The 19,707-nt window shown below is 37.7% G+C and overlaps 1 protein-coding gene across 1 annotated transcript in view; it reads left to right on the plus strand.

Moving 5' to 3' along the window:
* Positions 1-19,707, plus strand: part of UBXN7 (UBX domain protein 7) — a 56,327-nt gene that overhangs the window by 26,179 nt on the left and 10,441 nt on the right. Inside the window, exons 4-8 of the mRNA XM_044252098.1 lie at positions 3,325-3,390; positions 5,839-5,951; positions 12,717-12,863; positions 14,543-14,633; positions 15,291-15,418. Of these exons, the coding sequence (XP_044108033.1) occupies positions 3,325-3,390; positions 5,839-5,951; positions 12,717-12,863; positions 14,543-14,633; positions 15,291-15,418 (545 nt within the window). The remainder of the gene's footprint in view (positions 1-3,324; positions 3,391-5,838; positions 5,952-12,716; positions 12,864-14,542; positions 14,634-15,290; positions 15,419-19,707) is intronic.

Consider the following 19,707-nt stretch of genomic DNA (forward strand, 5'->3'; position numbering starts at 1 on the left):
AAAATGCTATCAAATGACATTGTATACTACAGAGAAATCATTTGTGAAAAGAAGAGTCCATTAATGCAGCAAACTTCATTATCTTAGGAAGTTGCCACAGCCACTGCAGCATCAGCAACTACCACCATGATCAGTCTAGCAGCCATCAACATAGAGGCAAGGCCCTGCACCAGCAAAAAGATTGCAACTTGCTGAAAGCTCCAATGATGGTTAGCATTTTTTAGCAATATTGCACATATAATGGACTACAGTATACCGTTGTTCCTTGAACAACTCAGGGGTTAAGGGAGCTGAACCCCAGATAGTTGAAATCTTCATATAACTTTTGACTCCCCCCCCCACCTCCCTTTGCCCACTTCAAAGCTTAACTAATAGTCTGCAGTTGACTAGAAGTCTTAACCAATAGTGTAAACAGTTGATGAACACGTATTTTCTATATTATATGTATTATATACTGTATTAACAATAAAGTAAGTTGGAAAAAAGTTACTAAAACATCATAAGGAAAACACATTTACAGTACTATACTGTATTTATTGAAAATACCCACATTATCAGTAGACCTGTGCAGTTCAAATCTATATTATTCAGTGGTCAACTTTAGTGTAAACGTAACTTTCATATGCACTGGGAAACTCATTTGACTCATCTTAATGCGATATTTGCTTTGTTGGGGTAGTCTGGAACCAAACCTACATTATCTCTGAGGTATGCCTATAATAATGGTTTTAGGACTAGAGGCGTTGTATATGGCCTGAGGATAGGTTCTTGGATAGACTTAGCATAAACTAGGAGGAAACAAATGGGAGGAGGTTATGAGCTCAAGAAATAAAAGGGGTTGAGTCCAAGGTTCGCAAAAGAGGAAGTAGGAGACTCCCCCAGGAGATTAGGTACCTGAGATAGAAGGGCTAAAGTGGGAAAAAGGTGGGTAGTTGTGAAATATTGAGTGGCCTGACTTTGGCAGTTTCAAAATAGAAGAAAATTATCTTGTATGTACTACCTCTGCAATAATCATATGCTCTATTTAGGCAGCCATTCTATACCCTTATCCTCAGATATCCTTACTTTCCTAATTGTTATGGTTAGAAAGTATTTGCTAAAGAGTTTTAAGAAAGTATTCTTTGAGAGGCCATGTTATTCCTGCTAAAAACATATACATTTGAAGTAGGAACTCTTGATTAAAATTTAGAAGATTGGAAAGAATAACATTCCTTGCTGCTGCTTTATAAAGGAAAGAGGGAAAGAAGGAGAAAGTAATGTAATATTTAAATTTAAAAATTTTCAGTTTAATAATTTCAACATAAATAAAATTCAATACAGAACTAAAACATGGAAGTTTCTTTTTCCTTTTTTTTTTTAGATTTTATTTTTTAAAAATTCATTTATTCATTTATTTGACACAGAGAGAGAGAGAAATCACAAGTAGGCAGAGAGACAGGCAGAGAGGGAGAAGCAGGCTCCCCACTGAGCAGAGAGCCCAACATGGAGTTTGATCCCAGGACCCTCGGATCATGACCTGAGCCAAAGGCAGAAGCTTAACCCACTGAGCCACCCAGGCATGCCAGATTTTATTTATTTATTTGACAGAGAGAGAGACAACAAGAGAGGGAACAGAAGCAGGGGGAGCAAGAGAGGGAGAAGCAGGGGGAGTGGGAAAGGGAGAAGTAGGCTCAATGCAGGCCTTAGTCCCAGGACCCTGGAATCACGACCTCAGCCTAAGGCAGACGCTCACTGCCTAAGTTACCCAGACACCCCTTTCCTTTTTTAAATCAGTTCTTTTTTCCTTGAGATAATTTTGTGGTTCTTTAAATTCACAAATGTGTGGGGCCCTGGGATCAAGCCCAGCTTTGGGCTTCTTGCTTAGCGGGGAGCCTGCTTCTGTCTTGCTGTACCTGACACTCCCGCTTGTGCTCTCCCTCTCTGTCAAATAAATAAATAAAATCTTTAAAAAAATACAAAGGTGTACATAAATTATATACAGATAATACTTCAAAAATGACATTTTTTAGGGGCACCTGGGTGGTTCAGTCAGTTAAGCATGATCCCAGGGTTCTAGGTTCTGGGATCAAGCCTCACTCACATCAGGCTCCCTGCTCAGCTGGGAACCTACTTCTCCCTCTCCCTCTGCCCCTCCCCCTACTTACGCTTGCGCGCACGTGTATGCTCTCTCTCTCAAATAAGTAAGTAAAATATTTTTTTTTAATGAGATTTTTAATGTTTAGTTCTGCATTTTGTTTTGTTTTTTGTACTTAATTCTTGGATATAAAATTATATAATGGCATGCACAGACTTTTGGGAAAGATGCTTTGACATGGGGTGGGAGACTTTATCTATTTACTCTTACCACTATTCATCATTTATTAATATGAAGCATTGCTCTGTTTACATGCTGGCCAGGCATGCCATTAGCCTATTTATTTATTTATTTAAAGAGTTGATTAATTTATTTGACAGAGATCACAAGTAGGCAGAGAGGCAGGCAGAGAGAGAGAGGGAAGCAGCCTCCCCGCTGTGCAAAGAGCCCCCCGTGGGGCTTGATCCCAGAACTCCAAGACCATGACTTGAGCCAAAGGCAGAGGCTCAACCCACTGAGCCACCCAGGCGCCCTGCCATAAGCCAATTTAATAACTCTTACCCATATTGAAGGAGTTGTTAAATGTCCTTGTTTATTATAATGTATATAAATGATCTGAACATATACATATAGGAAGATAACATTTTAATTATTTTTTTTAGACTTTATAAAATACTTAAGGATTGGGTAATAGATACTATATCAGGTATCAGAAGATCTTGGTTCTGTTTATTTTTCTTTCAACTAACCCATTGTGTAATTGTGGAAAAAAAATTTTCTTCCAAAATTAAAAATGTTTTTGGTGTTTATAATTCTACATGTGTATCTGTTAACTAATAAGTTGTTCTTAGATACGGTTTAGAAGAAAGGAACTCACTCAAGTGTTACACCACAGGATAGTCAGAAACCCCTTAGGCTAACTTGAATTAGATGTTTGCAGCATGTATTTAGCTTTGTCACCATGGAGAGTCATTCTCAAAATATTTTTTGTTCTGTCTTTTACACAAGTTTGGTTAAGTCTCTTAACTGGGTCTTAATTTTCTTATTTGTACAACAGAATGGTTGGGCTAAAGATGGTTGAGTTAATTTTACATGAATGACTTGAAAGTTTTAAAATATTTTTTGAAGGAGGACACCTTTATAATCTATGAGTGTTTTCAAACAAATACATATAGGTAAGGAAGGTTTTATAACTGTTCCAAATTTAGGTATAAATTTTTATATCATTTCTGGTTTTTTTCCTCCTAAAGCTCCTAAAAGACGACGGCCTGCACGTTCAATATTTGATGGTTTCCGAGATTTTCAAACTGAAACTAGTAGGTATCTTTTACCAGTTTATTATCTCTCTATTTTCTTTCTTCTCCCTGCTTTTTCTCCCACATAGAAAACCACAAGATGGAGAAGCACCCATACACTCTCCTACAGGTCAGGATCATGGTTCTATATAGTTTTTCCTAAAAAGAAAAAGATGATTAATACCAAGCGTAATTACTTTGAGGAGTCACCTTATTTTATTTATTTATTTATTTATTTATTTATTTTAAAGATTTTATTCATCCATTTGACAGAGAGAGATCACAAGTAGGCAGAGAGGCAGGCGGAGAGAGAGGGGGAGACATACTCCTCACCGAGCGGAGAGCCTGATTCGGGGCTCGATCCTGGAAACCCGGGACCATGACACGAGCTGAAGGCAGAGGCCCTAACACACTGAGCCACCCAGGCACCCCTGTCACCTTATTTTAAAAGGAAATTATGAATTCAGTCTGTGATTGTTACTAACTTCCCCTTGAGCTAAATTGTTCCAAATGCTAACCTAACTGGTGATAGAAAAATAATAAGAATGATGCAGAAATGTAAGAAATCTGGTAATTTACGAAGTAAATTAACTTTTGAATGAGCACTTAAATGCTGACTATAATAAAAGAAAAAGATGGTTTCCATCAAGATCCTGACATCTTACCTCACATGAGTCAGAATGGCTAGTGTGAAATAGACAAGAAATAAGTATTGGCAAAGATAATAGAGAATGGGGAACTCTTGTGAACTGTTGATGGGATTGCAAATTGGTGCAGCCACTATGGAAAACAATATGGAGGTTCCCAGGCGCCTGGTTGGCTCAGTGGGTTAAAGCCTCTGCCTTTGGCTCAGGTTATGATCCCAAGGTCCTGGGATGGAGTCCCACATCCGGCTCTCTGCTCAGCAGGGAGCCTGCTTCCTCCTCTCCCTGATTGCCTCTCTGCCTACTTGTAATCTCTGTCTGTCAAATAAATAAATACAAATCTTTAAAAAAATTAAAATTAAAAGATAAATGGAGGTTCCCACCAAAATTAAAACTAGCAATACCGTATGACCTAGTAATTATAATTCTGGGTATTTATCCTAAGAAAACGAATAAGCATCCCTTTGTTTATTGCAACATTTTCAGTAGCCAGGTTATGGAAGCAGTGTAAGTGTCCCATCAATAGATGAATGCATAGAGAAGATGTGGTATTTACATGGTGGAATATTACTAAGTCACAGAAAAGAATGAAACCTCACCATTCATAGCAACATTGTGGACCTTGAGGGTATTATGCTAAATGAAATAAGTCAGACAAAGAAAAATACCATAGGATTACACATATATGTGGTATCTAAAGAACAAAACAAAACAAACAAGTGAAAAAGAGAATAAATTGGTTGTTGCCACAGAGGACTGGGAGGATAAGCAGAATAGATGAAGGGGATTAAGAGGTATAAACTTCCCATTATAAGATAAGTCACAGTGATGAAAACTACAACATTGGAAATATAGTCAGTTCTGTAATAACTTGGGTAGTGATAAAGGGTAACTATGTTTAACAGTGGTGAGCATTTTGTAATGTATATAATTATCGAATCACTATATTTTATACCTGAAACTAAAAAAATACTGTATGTCAACTGTACTGTAGAACAATACATGACTAATTGGTAGAAAAAAGAAAATCCTGAAATCTGTCAGTCAAAGGAATGACCACAATGAAAATGCTTATTATAGGGGATTGAAAAACAGAAGAGGAAAAAGCCACACTACCCAAAGCAGCCATTCTTTAACATTTTGGCTACAGTTGTTTGGAATAGGTTTATAATTTTCTGTGAAGTAAGTTAGAATGAGATTCTTGGCCGCATACTTTTCGAGGATTCAGTGGTGATTTAGCCATGGAATCTTAAAGAAAAGGAGATTTGTTTAGAGAATATGAAAAACCATTGACCATGCTTGATTTTGTAGTTGATTTATAATGAGCTCATTGCAGCACAGGTAGGTCTTAAAACTTTGAAGAGAGTTGAAGGGGAACCCAGACAGATTCATGTTATCCAGGGAAGACCGTACCCTTCCAAGAGAAGGTGACAAGAGGTGGTCTTTCTCACTACCAGAATCTTTAAAGATTGGGAATGTAGCTCGAAACAACAGATACATTAGGCTCACTTTCAGAACTGGATAAATGGAGATGAAAATTTTCTCCTGTGCTCAAGTTTGCTTGGAACATGAGAAGGAAATATTTTGATTAGGTGACCCTACTGTAAAGCTTTTGTACTTACATTTGAATTTGAGCACCACGAAGTCTTAAGAGTCTCCCCACCTTGCTTTGTATGTGTTTCACAATCAGCATTAGCTATTTACATTTGCATGAGGTCAGGCATGTTGTTCAGTAGTTCTTGCAGTTGATGCATGTTTTTATATTTTGAGATTCACGCTTTTATTTTCTGACTAACTAAATCTTTTCTATCCTCTTGTGTTGCAGTTCGGCAAGAACAGGAATTAAGAAACGGAGGAGCAATTGATAAGAAACTAACTACCCTTGCAGATCTCTTCCGGCCACCCATTGACTTGATGCATAAAGGGAGCTTTGAAACAGTAAGTTTTTGGAAATTGTAAGCCTTAGCTATGAATCCTTTTGCATTTTCAGTGCCATTTTTTTTCTTTCTAGGAACAAATAGTTTTTCAGAATACAGAGAATTGGCATCTTAATACATATGACACAAATATGAAATACCTAAAAGATTGCACTGATTTATATTTCTACCAGCGGTATTCGGGATTGTTTCATAAAATCCATTTATTATGCTTGTGTGGTATCACTTAAGAGTTTTTGCCATTTGGTAGTTTTTTTTCTTTTAAATCTTACTTTTTTTAGTTTGTGTTTCTTTGATCACTACTGAGAATAGTGTGCCTGTGTTTATTGGCCATTTGTGAATTGTAGGTATTTTTTGCCAATATTTCTATGGGGATCCTATTTTATTTTATTTTTTTAAAGATTTTATCTATCTGTTTATTTATTTATTTTAAGATTTTATTTATTTATTTGATAGACAGAGATCACAAGTAGGCAGAGAGGCAGGCAGAGAGAGAGAGGAGGAAGCAGGCTTTCCATGAAGCAGAGAGCCTGACTCAATTCCAGGACACTGAGATCATGACCCGAGCCGAAGGCCTCAGAGGCTTTAACCCACTGAGCCACCCAGGCGCCCCAAAGATTTTATCTATTTATTTGACAGACAGAGCTCACAAGTAGGTAGAGGGGCAGGCAGAGAGAGCAGGGGAAGCAGGCTCCCTGCTGAGCAGAGAACCCAGGACCCCTGAGATCATGACCTGAGCCAGAGGCAGAGGCTTAACTAACCAAACTACCCAGGCGCCCCAAGGGATGCTATTGTATTTTAAAAGAATATCTGTGTAGTAGCAGAAGATATTCTCCTTCAGTTTTCTGGTTTTAATTTGGCTAAAGCCCAAGAAAAACTTTACAGAGCAAGTTTATGTGATTTTCTGCTAAATTATAAGCTTAATGAGGGCAGGGGTAATATGTTTCTTTTTATTTTGGTAATCCTTGGGACCCAATTTCTGGTTTTTGTTGTTGTTGTTGTTTTTATATTTTATTTATTTATTAAAGTAAGAGGAAGAAAGCAGGAGCTAGGGGGGAGGAGCAGAGGGAGAGGGAAAAGCAGATTCCCTGCTGAGCCAGGGATACCCCCCACACACACACCCTTAGCCAAAAGCAGATGCTTAACTGACTGATCCACCCAGGTGCCCCCAGTTTCTGGTATTTTATGGAAACACAGTATCTGTTAAATGAATGAGTTTGCTTGGAATTTTCAATATTCTGTTGCTGTGTTTAGACAGTTGCTTTTGTGTGTTAACTAGCATGTTAATGCTCTTTTGAGTCAGAATAGCATTTCTATAGATGTAAATCACTTACATTTCAGGTACGACTTTTCTGTTAGCATAAAGTAGGCCAAATAACACTGACAAAAATGATGTTTGTAGCTGCATATTTGGAAGTGAATTACGATTTTTTTTTTTAAAGATTTTATTTATTTATTTGACGGAGATCACAAGTAGGCAGAGAGGCAGGCAGAGAGAGAGGAGAAAGCAGGCTCCCCACCGAGCAGAGAGCCCGATGTAGGGCTTGATCCCAGGACCCCGGGATCATGACCTGAGCTGAAGACAGAGGCTTTAACCCACTGAGCCAGCCAGGCGCCCCAGTCATGATTGTTTTTTAAATGATTTTGTACTTTGACATACTCTTAGAGTAGCCTAAATGAAATACTGAGGATTAAAAATTTAACTAAGCCTGTACTTCAGTTTTAATTTTCTGAATTGTAAAACCTGAAAGTGTTTGGCTGCTTGTAACAGAAAATCCAAATGATAATGATTTGTCTAAGCCTGCCTGCCTGCCTGCCTTCCAGGTTTTATTCACCTATATGAGGGGAGAGACAGAACACAAGCATGGGGGGGGGGGCGGCAGGCACAGGGAGAAGCAGGCCCTTTACTGAGCTTGGAGCACGATCTGGGGCTCAACCCTAGAACCCCAGACCATGTCCCAAGCCAAAGGCAGACACTTAACCGACTGAGCTACCCTGAAGCCCCAAGCATTTCTTTTTGTCATGTAAGGAAGACTAGAGTTGAGAGTCTTTGATGATTCATTAGTCAACTCAAAGATGTTTTCTTCTTGGCCTAGTGCTCTAAATATGGCAGCTGCCTATCCTTTCTTCTGTTCTGGTGTTCAGTCTTAAGAGAGGATAGCAGCAATATGAAAGACAAAAAGGATCTGAGTTTGTTTTGCCATGTTTTCCATTTTTTAGTAGCTTCTGAGTTGCTCTAGGGCTTAATGAAATAACTATGAACTTAGTTTAATTTGGTCACTTTGGATTCATAAAAGCAGTTACTCTGTTGCTTGTTCTTTGAAGGGAAATGTGAATCTTTTTTGATATTATCTGACATTTGATTCACTTTGTTAAGTTGTATTACCTTTTTTCTTTGTATTTCATGACCTGTATTATTCACAACAGTCCATTTATTCACTGATAATACTAACCTTTATTGTTTATAAATCTGTAAGTAAACAGTCCCACAAAAGGTAGGCATTTAATTATGACTAATGATATATATTAGTTTTATAAAAATTGGGGAGGTAATATGCAAAATTAAGTCACTGAAGATTAGGAAGGTGAATGTTAAAAATTAGAGGAACACTGGCTGCTCGGGCAGTGTCCATAGGTTTGGGCACTATTTTAGATGTATTTGAGCCACAGTTTTATAGGTTTAGAAACTGGACTTTCTTAGTGTAATTAGAGGTAACCAAATGAGAGACTGATTAATTCACTTGTTTACTCAGTAACTATATTTGATATGTATATACAGAGAGAGAGAGTGAGGGGGGAGAGAGAAAGAGAGGAGGAGGAATTTCAGGTTATAGTAGTTGCTGGGAGAAAGAATAAAATAGAGTGAAGGAAGGAGAGAGAGGGCTATTTTTTGTTTAGGGCCATTAAGTGTAAGTGTTTTTACTGGTAAATTGAAAGCAAGGTTGATTTCATTAATTTCATATAAGTTTATAACTCTGAGGGGACAGAACTATTTTATTTTATTTTTAAAGATTTTTTATTTATTTGAAAGAGCACACACACAAGGTGGGGAGAGTCAGAGGGAGAAGCAACTCTCCACCCAGCAGGGAGCCTGATGTAGGGCTCCAACCTGGGACTCAATATCATGACCTGAGCTGAAGGCAGATGCTTAACCAACTGAGACACCCAGGTGCCCCCAGAACTATTTTAGATAGGAAAATGAGGGAAATTTATGAAAGGATGAGATTTGATAGAAACCTGAATGGAGTGAGGGAGTGTGAATTATAGGAAGGTCCAGGGGAAGAGTAGACAAAAGAGTTAAGTGTAAAGGAACTGGTACTAGAAAGACCTAGGCCTAGTTTGGATACAGCCAAGAAAACCAATGTAGCTAGAGGTGAGTGAACAAAGCACTTCAGATGAATGATCTGACCTGAGCAATGGAACATTTCTTAGGTTTTCTTTTCTTTTTCTTTGGCTTTTCCTTTTTTCCTTTTTTTTTTTCCCCCCCCCACATAGGCTCCACAGCCAGCATGGAGTCCATTGCGGGGCTTGAACACACAAGCCTGTGATCAAGAGTTGGATGATGAATGACTGAGCCACCCAGGCGCCCCTTAGGTTTTCTTATTTTTCTACTTAGCCCTTGAGTTCTGTGAACACAGGGACTTTGTTTTATTTACTATTCCATAGTGCCTGTAAGAGTTTCTGGCACATAATTGGCCCTTGTTAAATCTTTGTTAAATTCTTGAACAGCATAATCTGGAGTATATTGTACAGAAAGAATCAGAACAATTTCCTTGATATTCCTTATTTTAATAGGAAATGTGTATTTATTTGTTAAAATTGTCATTCAGTTACACATGCACCTAGTCATAATCACTAAGAGTACTTTATTTACTAATCTCAAAAGTACTTGCTATAAATGTGGGTAAAAGTAATTAACATTTCCATAAGAAAGTACTGGCATATTTTAATATTTCCTTTTTAGCTTTGTAGATACAACTTTATTATTGGAACAGATTATTTTTTCTTCTATATCCTTATTTTTCATACTTTCCTGATCTGTCTGGAACTGAGAGAGAGGTTAGTCTTTACTGTTCCCCTTGTCATGATAAATCCCATCACATACCTCTCTGTTTGGTATAGCCACACTTGCCCTTGGGTCTTCCTGTAATGGCGTTTGACTGTTGACTCAGAACAGCCTAATAGATTGCAAGAGGGAAGATTCATCATTGTCACATGGTTCACTCTCACCTCCAGTACTTGACTCATACAATTTGTCTACTTAGTGAGATTGTGTTAAGATTTTTACCTTTTGTCCAGACATTGTTGGCTGTGCATGACATTTGTATCTTCTTTGGCTCCTTCCTTCTTAATAGATCTTAATAGGTTTTTTTGTTTCTGGGTTTTGTTGAGTTTTTTTAAAGATTTTATTTATTTGTCAGAAAGAGAGGGAGTGAGAAAGCAAGAGAGTGGCAGGCAGAGGGAGAAACAGGCTCCCCACTGAGTAAGGACCACCTCCTTACCCCCAACAATGTGGAACTTGATCCCAGAACCCTGGGATTGTGAACTGAGCCGAAGGCAGACAGTTAACTGATTGAGTCACCCAGGATTCCCAGATTTTCAGGTGTTTTTGCTGTTAAGAGGTTTTGTCCCCCAATGTGAGCTTCATGAAGGCAGGGATTTTTGTGTTTTGGTAATTGCTGTAAGCCAGCATCTATAACTGTACCTGAAACATGGCAGGTTCTCAGTAAGTGTTGAATGAATGAATGTTGAGTAACTCAGTAAGTAATCTGATGAATGAAAGCATGAATGCAAGTAAATGAATTTTTTAAACACAGAAAACAAGTGACTTTATCATTTTTGAACTCTGGACTTTATTTTTAAAAATATTTATTTATTTTAGAGAGAGTAGGGAAGGGCAAAGTGGAGGGAGAGAGACAAGGAGACTCCCTGCTGAGCATGGAGGGCATGCTCATAGGTTTGGGCACTATCTTAGATGTATTTGAGCCAAGTTTTACAGGTGAGCTCCGAGGATGTCTTCTCCTAAAGTTGGGCAAGGGAGCTCCACCTCATGACCCTGAAATCATGACCTGAGCCAAAATCAAGAGTTAGTGCAAAAAAGTCAGCCACTTAGCCAACCGAGTGACCTCAGATGCCCCTAAACTCTGAACTTTTATTATTTTTGGTTTTACATTTTTTTTCCTTGTCAATGTTGTATTTGAAGCAGATGTAAATTTATCTTGTTATAGGGGTATGTACTCTCCAGTCTGTCTCTCTAGAATGTGTTAATTTTTTCCTTTATTCTTAGATGCTTTTCTTCTTTTCTTTCCTTTTCTTTTTAGAGAGGGAGAGAGAGCACATGGGGGTAGAGGGAGAGAGAATCTTAAGCAGGCTCCACATTCAGCGTGGAGCCCAGTGCGGGGCTCAGTCTCATAGCCCTGAGATCATGACCTGAGGCAAAAATTAAGAGTTGGATGCTTAACCCGCTGAACCACCCACACATCCCTCAAATACTTTTCTTCAGTTAAGACAGTATACTTACTTACCACCCATTTATTAAATCTATGTGAATGCTATAGGTATGGAAGTAAGTGGAGCATTATTACTTCTAGGAACAAGGAGTTATTATATTTGTATAATAAAATTCTTATTGTACTATAATTTAAAACAAGGCTTCAACCAGTTAAATACAGCTTCTTGGCTCAATACATGGATACTTCTTTTTAGAACTTGGGTTTTCACTCGTGGGATCAGCGAATATTAGAAAATTGTTTTGGCGGGATTCATACAAAAAAACAAGTTAACAGTATCTGCAAGATTGTGTAAGCCTTAAAACAGAAGATATTCCTGGCTTTACATCTTATAATACTTCGGAAATGTTTATGTTCTTCAGTTATTAATCTGAGTGAATTGATCCTTAAGATTTTCTAATGTCAAACTGATAGGAAAAGAATATTATTCTAGGACAGAATTATTCAAAAACAGTACCTTTCATTTTGGATCTTATGCAGAGGTTTGAGGTAACATTTGCCTATTTGCCTTCCTGCTATTCTTTTCCTATTTGGCAGTATTTTATAGGTCTTTGTGGTAATGAGGAACTGTGAAGCAAAAAGTAAGCATTCATGATTGATATTTGTACCATACAGTAGGGATCCTTGGAGATCATACTGAAATATTCTGTGATGCTGTGATCTCACGTTTTGAAATCCATCTTTAGGAATAACAACTTTAGGAGAAGCCACCCTCGGCAGCTCTAATGAAGTGTTTAGGGTGATTCTGTAAGATAGCACATGCCTGATAGTTAGGATGAAAATGTTATTTGAAACTGTGTATGGGAAACACATTTTGAAGTTACGTATACACATGTATGGAAGTATTGAAAAGAAAACAACAAAGTAATACCTACTGCTTACATCTGTTTAAAAGGAGAAATATTTGTGGATAGGGATCAGAAGAGATAATACAATATAATTAGGTGACTTGTCTACCTTGTTTGTGGAATCTTTTTTAGGTAAAGATGTTTAAATGTACTGTAGAAATCTAGTCATTAAATACATAACAGTGTAGAAATTAAAAGTGTTAATTTAAATTTGAAGAATGCTTGAAAATGGAGATAGTATAATTATATACATATATGCAAATTAATGTAAATACTGTAGATACTGACAACTCTAGATGTTGTACTGAGGAAAAAAATATTTATGAAGACAACTTCTGAATTCTGAAACATACCAGTTACCAAGTAGAAAGTGTTCCTAACAAGTGTTACTTTACTTTATTATTACAGGCCAAAGAGTGTGGCCAGATGCAAAATAAGTGGTTAATGATAAACATTCAAAATGTACAAGACTTTGCATGCCAGTGCCTCAATCGTGATGTGTGGAGCAATGAAGCTGTGAAGAATATTATCCGGGAACATTTCATTTTCTGGCAGGTGAGGAGAGTTAATCAAAACTTTTGTGGTATTTTACTTATATAGTGTGGATGTTGGGGAAGAAGCATTAGGTTATAAAATGGGGAAAAATTAATAACAGTTAAATTGTGACATATGAAAAATTAAAACCACCTATAATGGCTGAAATAGTAAGGGCAAGTGAAAATAAGGGCAGCAATGAAGAACTCCTAAGGAAAGGAGGAAAAAAAGAACCATGCCATGTAAACCATATAATACTCCTATCTCAGAAGAGTTTATATATGTATATATATTTTTAAAGATTTTATTTATTTATTTGACAGATCACAAGTAGGCAGAGAGGCAGGCACAGAGAGAGAAGGGGAAGTGGGCTCCCTCCTGAGCAGAGAGCCCGATGTGGGGCCCAATCCGAGGACCCTGGGATCATGACCTGAGCTGAAGGCAGAGGTTTTAACCCACTGAACCACCCCAGCTCCCCGAGTTTATATATTTTGAACGAATGTACAACTATACTGTTCAGGAGAAATATAACAGCCACATAAGTAGTTTAAAGTTTTCTAGTAGCCACATTTTAAAAAGTAAAAAGAAATAAGTGGAATTACTTTTAACATATTTTTAAGATTCACTGTTTGTCATGCAAAATTAATATTAAAATATTGAGGGTTTTTGTTTGTTGATATTTAAGTCTTTAAGATTTGTTGTGTATTTTTAAACTTAGCAGTATCAAACTAGCCACATTTCAGGTACTTCAGTACCGCATGTTCTAGGGGCTACTGTAATTGACAGTGCAGATGGAGAAGTTCTTGGAGTAATGGAAAAACATTGACTAAGGTCTGGATTTTAGCTTGAGTTTAATACTCCCATCTGAATGTCCTTAGACTTGTCACTTAGGGTCTTCCTGGTTATATTTGCTTTTTATATGAATTATCAGGCTAAAGTTAGATGACCTTGCCCCTGATTTTTTATTTTATGAAAAGTTAACTGAAAATAAAAGACTTCTGAATGAACATAATTCTTTAACCAATGCAAGTTATGCTATTGTTGTTAATTTGCCTTTTCATGTGTTGCAGGCCCCTAAATTCAGTATGATTTTTCTGAATGGTAACCTTTTATTCAGCATTTGTTGATTGGTTATCTCTTTGTCTAGCGTTATGCTAGGAACTCAAGCATATAATCTTAATATATTATGATTTCTTTTTTAAAGATTTAATTTAATTTATTTATTTGACAGACAGAGATCACAAGTATGCAGAGAGACAGGTGGAGGAGTGGAGGGGAAGCAGGCTCCCTGCTGAGCAGAGAGCCCAATGTGGGGCTCAATCCCAGGACCCTGAGATCATGACCTGAGCTGAAGGCAGAGGCTTTAACCCACTGAGCCACCCAGGCGCCCCAATATATTGTGATTTATTAAGGTGCATACAGTTGAGAGGAATGACATAGGTAGACAGATAAACAAGAAGAGCAATAAACCGGGAAGGGAGGAAGAACAGATTAATGTTTCTGTAAGTTTCCAGAGGGATTGAGGGCAGGAAGTTGAGGGATTCACACCAGATCACTTTCATTTTCTATTTAATGTAATAAGATTCTAACACATACCAAAGGTGTATTTGGATAATTAATTGCTGTTGGTATATAACAAGGATATAGTTGACACTTAATTTTTAGAAACTGACCTTTTTTTAATACCAATGATTTAACAGGTTTATCATGACAGTGAGGAAGGTCAGAGATACATACAGTTTTATAAGCTGGGGGATTTCCCCTATGTTTCCATCCTGGATCCACGGACAGGTAAGATTTATGTCTGCTTATAGTCTTTAGCCTCTCATTTATCTTTCTTTTTCTCAGTAACTGATCTTTAATATTTGACTTGGATCCAGTTTCAGTTATTTGTAACAATTTAGATAAAGGGGTTTTATTCATGCCCTTGAGAAATGTTTAAATATCTGTGAAGTATGTGTTTAAGAGTCTGTTTCTGTTAACTTTGGGAAATGGTAGTATTTTTTTGTACAGTTCTGTCCTTTCAAAGAATAGCTTTTTATCTTTCTTGTCCTTTTATAAGGGATCTCCTTAGGTTTTCTATCTTTAAAATATTAAGATTGTTCAATTACTGGGTATAATCCCACCAGAGAAGCAGAGGGTAGAGCTAGTTTTATTATTTTAAGTGAATTTCATATAGATAGTGCTTTGTCTGAATCTCTTCTTAAGTGTCAGTTTGTGATATTAGCAGATAAGATAGCTCCCCTGCCATGATGGTTGGGAATCTCTTAGGTTGGTTATAATTAATGTATCCTGTAGTTTATGAAGACACAATGTAACTTATGCTGGTGAAGGGTAGAGTGTATGTTCCCATACAGATTTTAATTATACATGTGCCAAAGAAATATTTAATGAGAATGTTCAGAAAGAGTGTTGATTTTATTATATATCCTGGTTTTCAATTTTTAGGTCAGAAGCTAGTAGAGTGGCACCAGTTAGATGTGTCTTCTTTCTTGGATCAAGTGACAGGATTTCTGGGTGAACATGGGCAACTGGATGGACTTTCTAGCAGTCCCCCCAAAAAATGTGCCCGTTCAGTAAGTATGACTGAGAAGTGGTGATGGGCAGTTAAGTATAATTATATATAAATGTGTTGTGTAAAATGTTTTGAGTAAATGTAATATAAGTTTTGGACAGTTAGTTTGTAGCTGTACGGCATCTTAGACACCCTTCTTATATTTGGATAATTTCCCACATAAGAGTTCAGTCTTTAAAGTGAAATTATAAGAGTCATATTCCCAGTCTCCCTTGCAGTTAGGGTACGGGCATGTGACCTGAGACCCGGATATAGAAGTAAACAATGTGTGTAGCAGCAGACAGGACAACTCCTGTGGCAAGCCCAGTGACAGAGGAGTCCAGTTCTTCAGGGGCAGCACTGCCAGGACTTTTGGTATCCAAGACTCAGCAGCAGTGGAAATGGTATTTTTCCTAGACTGCACTCATGGTGAAGTAGCTGGGCATTATTATTGATTATATAGCTTTGGGACCTGGCTCTCCAGCCCATCCAGGGATTATTTCTATATTTAATTTCTATAATATGCTATTATGAGGCAGACCTGTTTGATAATTGGAATCAGGATTACTGGAATGTAAAAGAGCTTCAGAGATATGGGACTCTCATATTGGTTATAGGAGCTATTTGGGTTTGATGGCAGTGAGAATAAAATTAGTTTCAGAGGATATCACTTTAGCCGTCCATATCATGCAGTTGTACTGTTCCTTAAGTTATCACCTAGAGTAAAGTACCCACAGGCACAAAGTGCTATGAATGCTATGGGTGCTTGCCACGGAGTGGTGTAGGGTTCTTTTTTCCCCCTTAACAGAAGTTTTATTTGGGTAGACATAGTATTGCGGAACTAAAACCTGGTTTCATCTTTATCTATAGATGCAGTATTTGGGGGGGTTTTTGTTTTGTGTTTTGGTTTTGGGGGGGTTGCTTTTTCTCATTACTCAGAGAAGTTTTACTTAAGTAAAATTCTTTTTTGGGACGCCTGGGTGGCGCAGTTGGTTGGACGACTGCCTTCAGCTCAGGGCGTGATCCTGGAGTCCCGGGATCGAGTCCCACATCAGGCTCCCAGCTCCATGGGGAGTCTGCTTCGCTCTCTGACCTTCTCCTCGCTCGTGCTCTCTCTCACTGTCTCTCTCTCTCAAATAAATAAAATAAAATCTTTTAAAAAAAATTCTTTTTTTAATATATATTTTATTTATTTATTTGAGAGAGAGAGAGAGAGAGAGAGACAGCCAGAGGGGAATCACAAGCAGAGGGAGTGGGAGGGGGAGAAGCAGACTCCCCACAGAGCAGGGAGCACGATGCAGGGTTCGATCCTATGACCCTGGGATCATGACCTGAGTCGAAGGTAGACTTAACAATTGAGCCACCCACGCACCCCTTAAGTAAAATTCTTTTTTAAAGCATAAAAAACTCCAGAGAGTTTTTATAATTGCCTTAAGAGAGTTTCTTATCCTTTGTAGTCGTAAGGCTGACACTTTGAAAAACTAAACCCTGGGCTTGTGAATTGCTGAATTACAACAACGTAAATTGAGTTTACTTCACCAAATCTCTTAAAAAAGTAAGCCTTTTAGTGGGAGAGTGGAACCATAACATTGGACAAATACATAGGGGTGAATCAGGTAACTAGTACCTCAGTCCCCACATCTGAAACTAAATTGAATGATCAACTGTGTGCAAGAGAAACACCAGCAAATAATGTCTTAAACAAGGAAGACATTTGTTTTCTTAACACGAAGTTCACATAGGCAGTCTAGGACATGACTCCTATGGATGTCATCAGGGAACTGGGTTCCTCCTCCTGCCCCCATCCCCTCCTTTATTCTTAGTAATGGCTTTTTGTTTTTATGTTCACAGTATAAATGCTGTGCTCCCAGGCATTATATCCAAGCATGGACAAGGAAGAAGGGGGATAGTGCCTCTATATAAAGTAAACAGCTACAGATAAGAATTCTGCTTACTTTAGCTGGACACATGTCCTTGCACAAACACAATTGAGGTTCTGTTAAGGAGGCAAAGAAGACTGAATGTGAGATAGGAAACTAGTACTGTCCATCATAGTGTCATTCTTTAAAATCAACCTACAGTGGTACACAGTGTTATTATCTGTAGTCCATCTAAGCCATTGCGTGTCATATGGGCACGCTGTTTGCTTTTGTGGGTGTGATGTTAGCCTTAAGTTTATTTTTATTTTTATTTATTTTTAAGATTTTATTTATTTATTTGACAGAGAGACAGCAAGAGCAGGAACACTAACAGGGGGAATGAGAGAGGGAGAAGCAGGCTTCCCACTGAGCAGGGAGCCCGACACAGGGCTCAATACCAGGACCCCGGGATCATGACCTAAGCTGAAGGCAGATGCTTAATGACTGAGCTGCCCAGGCGCCCCTTAAGTTTATTTTATTTTAAAAAAAGTTATAGGGGCACCTGGGTGGCTCAGTTGGTTAAGCATTGACTCTTGATTTCAGCTCAGGTCATGATCTTGGGATCATGAGATCAAGCCCCACATCTGGCTTTGTGTTCAGCACAGTCTGCCTAGGATTCTTTCTCCCTCCTTTTCTCCCTCCCCCTCTGCTCCTCCTGTGCTTTTGCTCATGTGCTCTCTCTTTCTCTAAAATAAAATAATATCTTAAAAAAAAAAAGTTACAGCTATCTCTCTTTTGGTAAAGTGTTTACTCAGATCTCTGGCTTATTTTTTTATTGAGTTGTATATCTCTTATTGAGTTATAAGAGTTCCTTAGGTAATAAGCCTTTGTTGGGTATATGGTCTGCATCTATTTTCTCCTAGTCTGTTACTTACTCATTTCATAATAGTCTTTTGAAGAGCAAATTTTAAAATTTTCATGAAATCCCGTTTATAAACTTTTATATTTCATGCTTTTTGTCTCTTATCTAAGAAATCTTTTTTTATTAATTATTTTTATTAACATATAATGTATTATTTGTTTCAGGTGTACAGATCTATGAATCACCAGGCTTATAAATTTCACAAGCACTCACCATAGCACATACCCTCCCCAGTGTCCATAACCCAGCCACCCTCTCCCTACCTCTCCAACCCCCAGCAACCCTCAGTTTGTTTCATGAGATTAAGAGTCTCTTATGGTTTGTCTCCTTCCCGATCCCACCTTGTTTCATTTCCACCCCCATCCCCCACGACCCCCCTCCCTGCCTCTCCAGTTCTCCATATCAGAGAGATCATATGATAATTGTGTGGACTCTTTTCGATTGATACACCTTTCTTTACACAAATATTTTCTGTCTTAATGATTACTGTAGCTTTATAAGTCTTGAAATTGCATGGTGTAAATTTTTCAACTTTACAGTTAACTTTACAACTTTCAACTTTACAATCTTTACAGTTGTTTATTTCAGGTCCTTTATGTTTCCATACAAGTTTTTTTTGTTGCTGTTGTTTTGTTTTGTTTTTAATTTTTAACATGGGAAGGATCTATAAGCTTTATTTACTTACTTACTTGTTTTTAAGTTGATTTATTTATTTTAGTAATCTCTGCACTCACTGTGGGGCTCAGACTCACAGCCCTGAGATCAAGAGTGGCATTCTTTTCTGACAAAGCACCCCAAGAACCACATAAGTTTTAGAATAAGTTTGTCACTTTCCACAAGGAAAGCTGCTGGGATTTTGACTGGATTTACATTGGCTTTATGGATCATTTTGGAGAAAATTGACATCATAACAATACTGAGTATTCAAATCCATGATCTCTGTATTTGTCTTAAATGTCTCTCAGCACTGTTCTACAGTTTTTGTATATTGCCGTTGTAGCCTGCAGCCTTGCTAAATTTACTTATTAGTTCTAGTAACTCTAGTAACTTTTTTGTAGATCCCTTAGGATTTTCTGTGTAGATGGTCATGTTGTCAGCATATGAAGACGTCGTCTGTTTCTTCCTTTCCATTCTCTATACCTTTTTCTTAGGTAGGACCTCTAGTACAAAGTTAAATAGAGGTAGTGAGATTAGACTTCCTTGATTTGCATCTGGTAGTGGGGTGAAAATATTCACTCTCTCACCATTAACTTTGATGTTAGCTGTTTCTTATATAGTTTATCAGGTTGAGGGAAGTTTCCTTCTCTTTCTAGTTTACTGAGTTTCTATCTTGAGGAAATTTTGTCAGAAGTTTTTTTTATATCTGTTAAGATGTACATTGGTTTTCTTTTTTATTGAATTCTGTTGGTTGACTTTTTAATGTTAAACCAAACTTGCATTCCTGGGCTAAAACCCATTTGGTTATCAGTACATTACTTCCTTATGTGTTGTTGGGTTTGATTTGCTAAAATTTTGTCAAGAATTCTTGGG

This window comes from Neovison vison, chromosome 6 (assembly GCF_020171115.1).
Source record: "Neovison vison isolate M4711 chromosome 6, ASM_NN_V1, whole genome shotgun sequence".
Lineage (NCBI taxonomy): Eukaryota > Metazoa > Chordata > Mammalia > Carnivora > Mustelidae > Neogale > Neogale vison.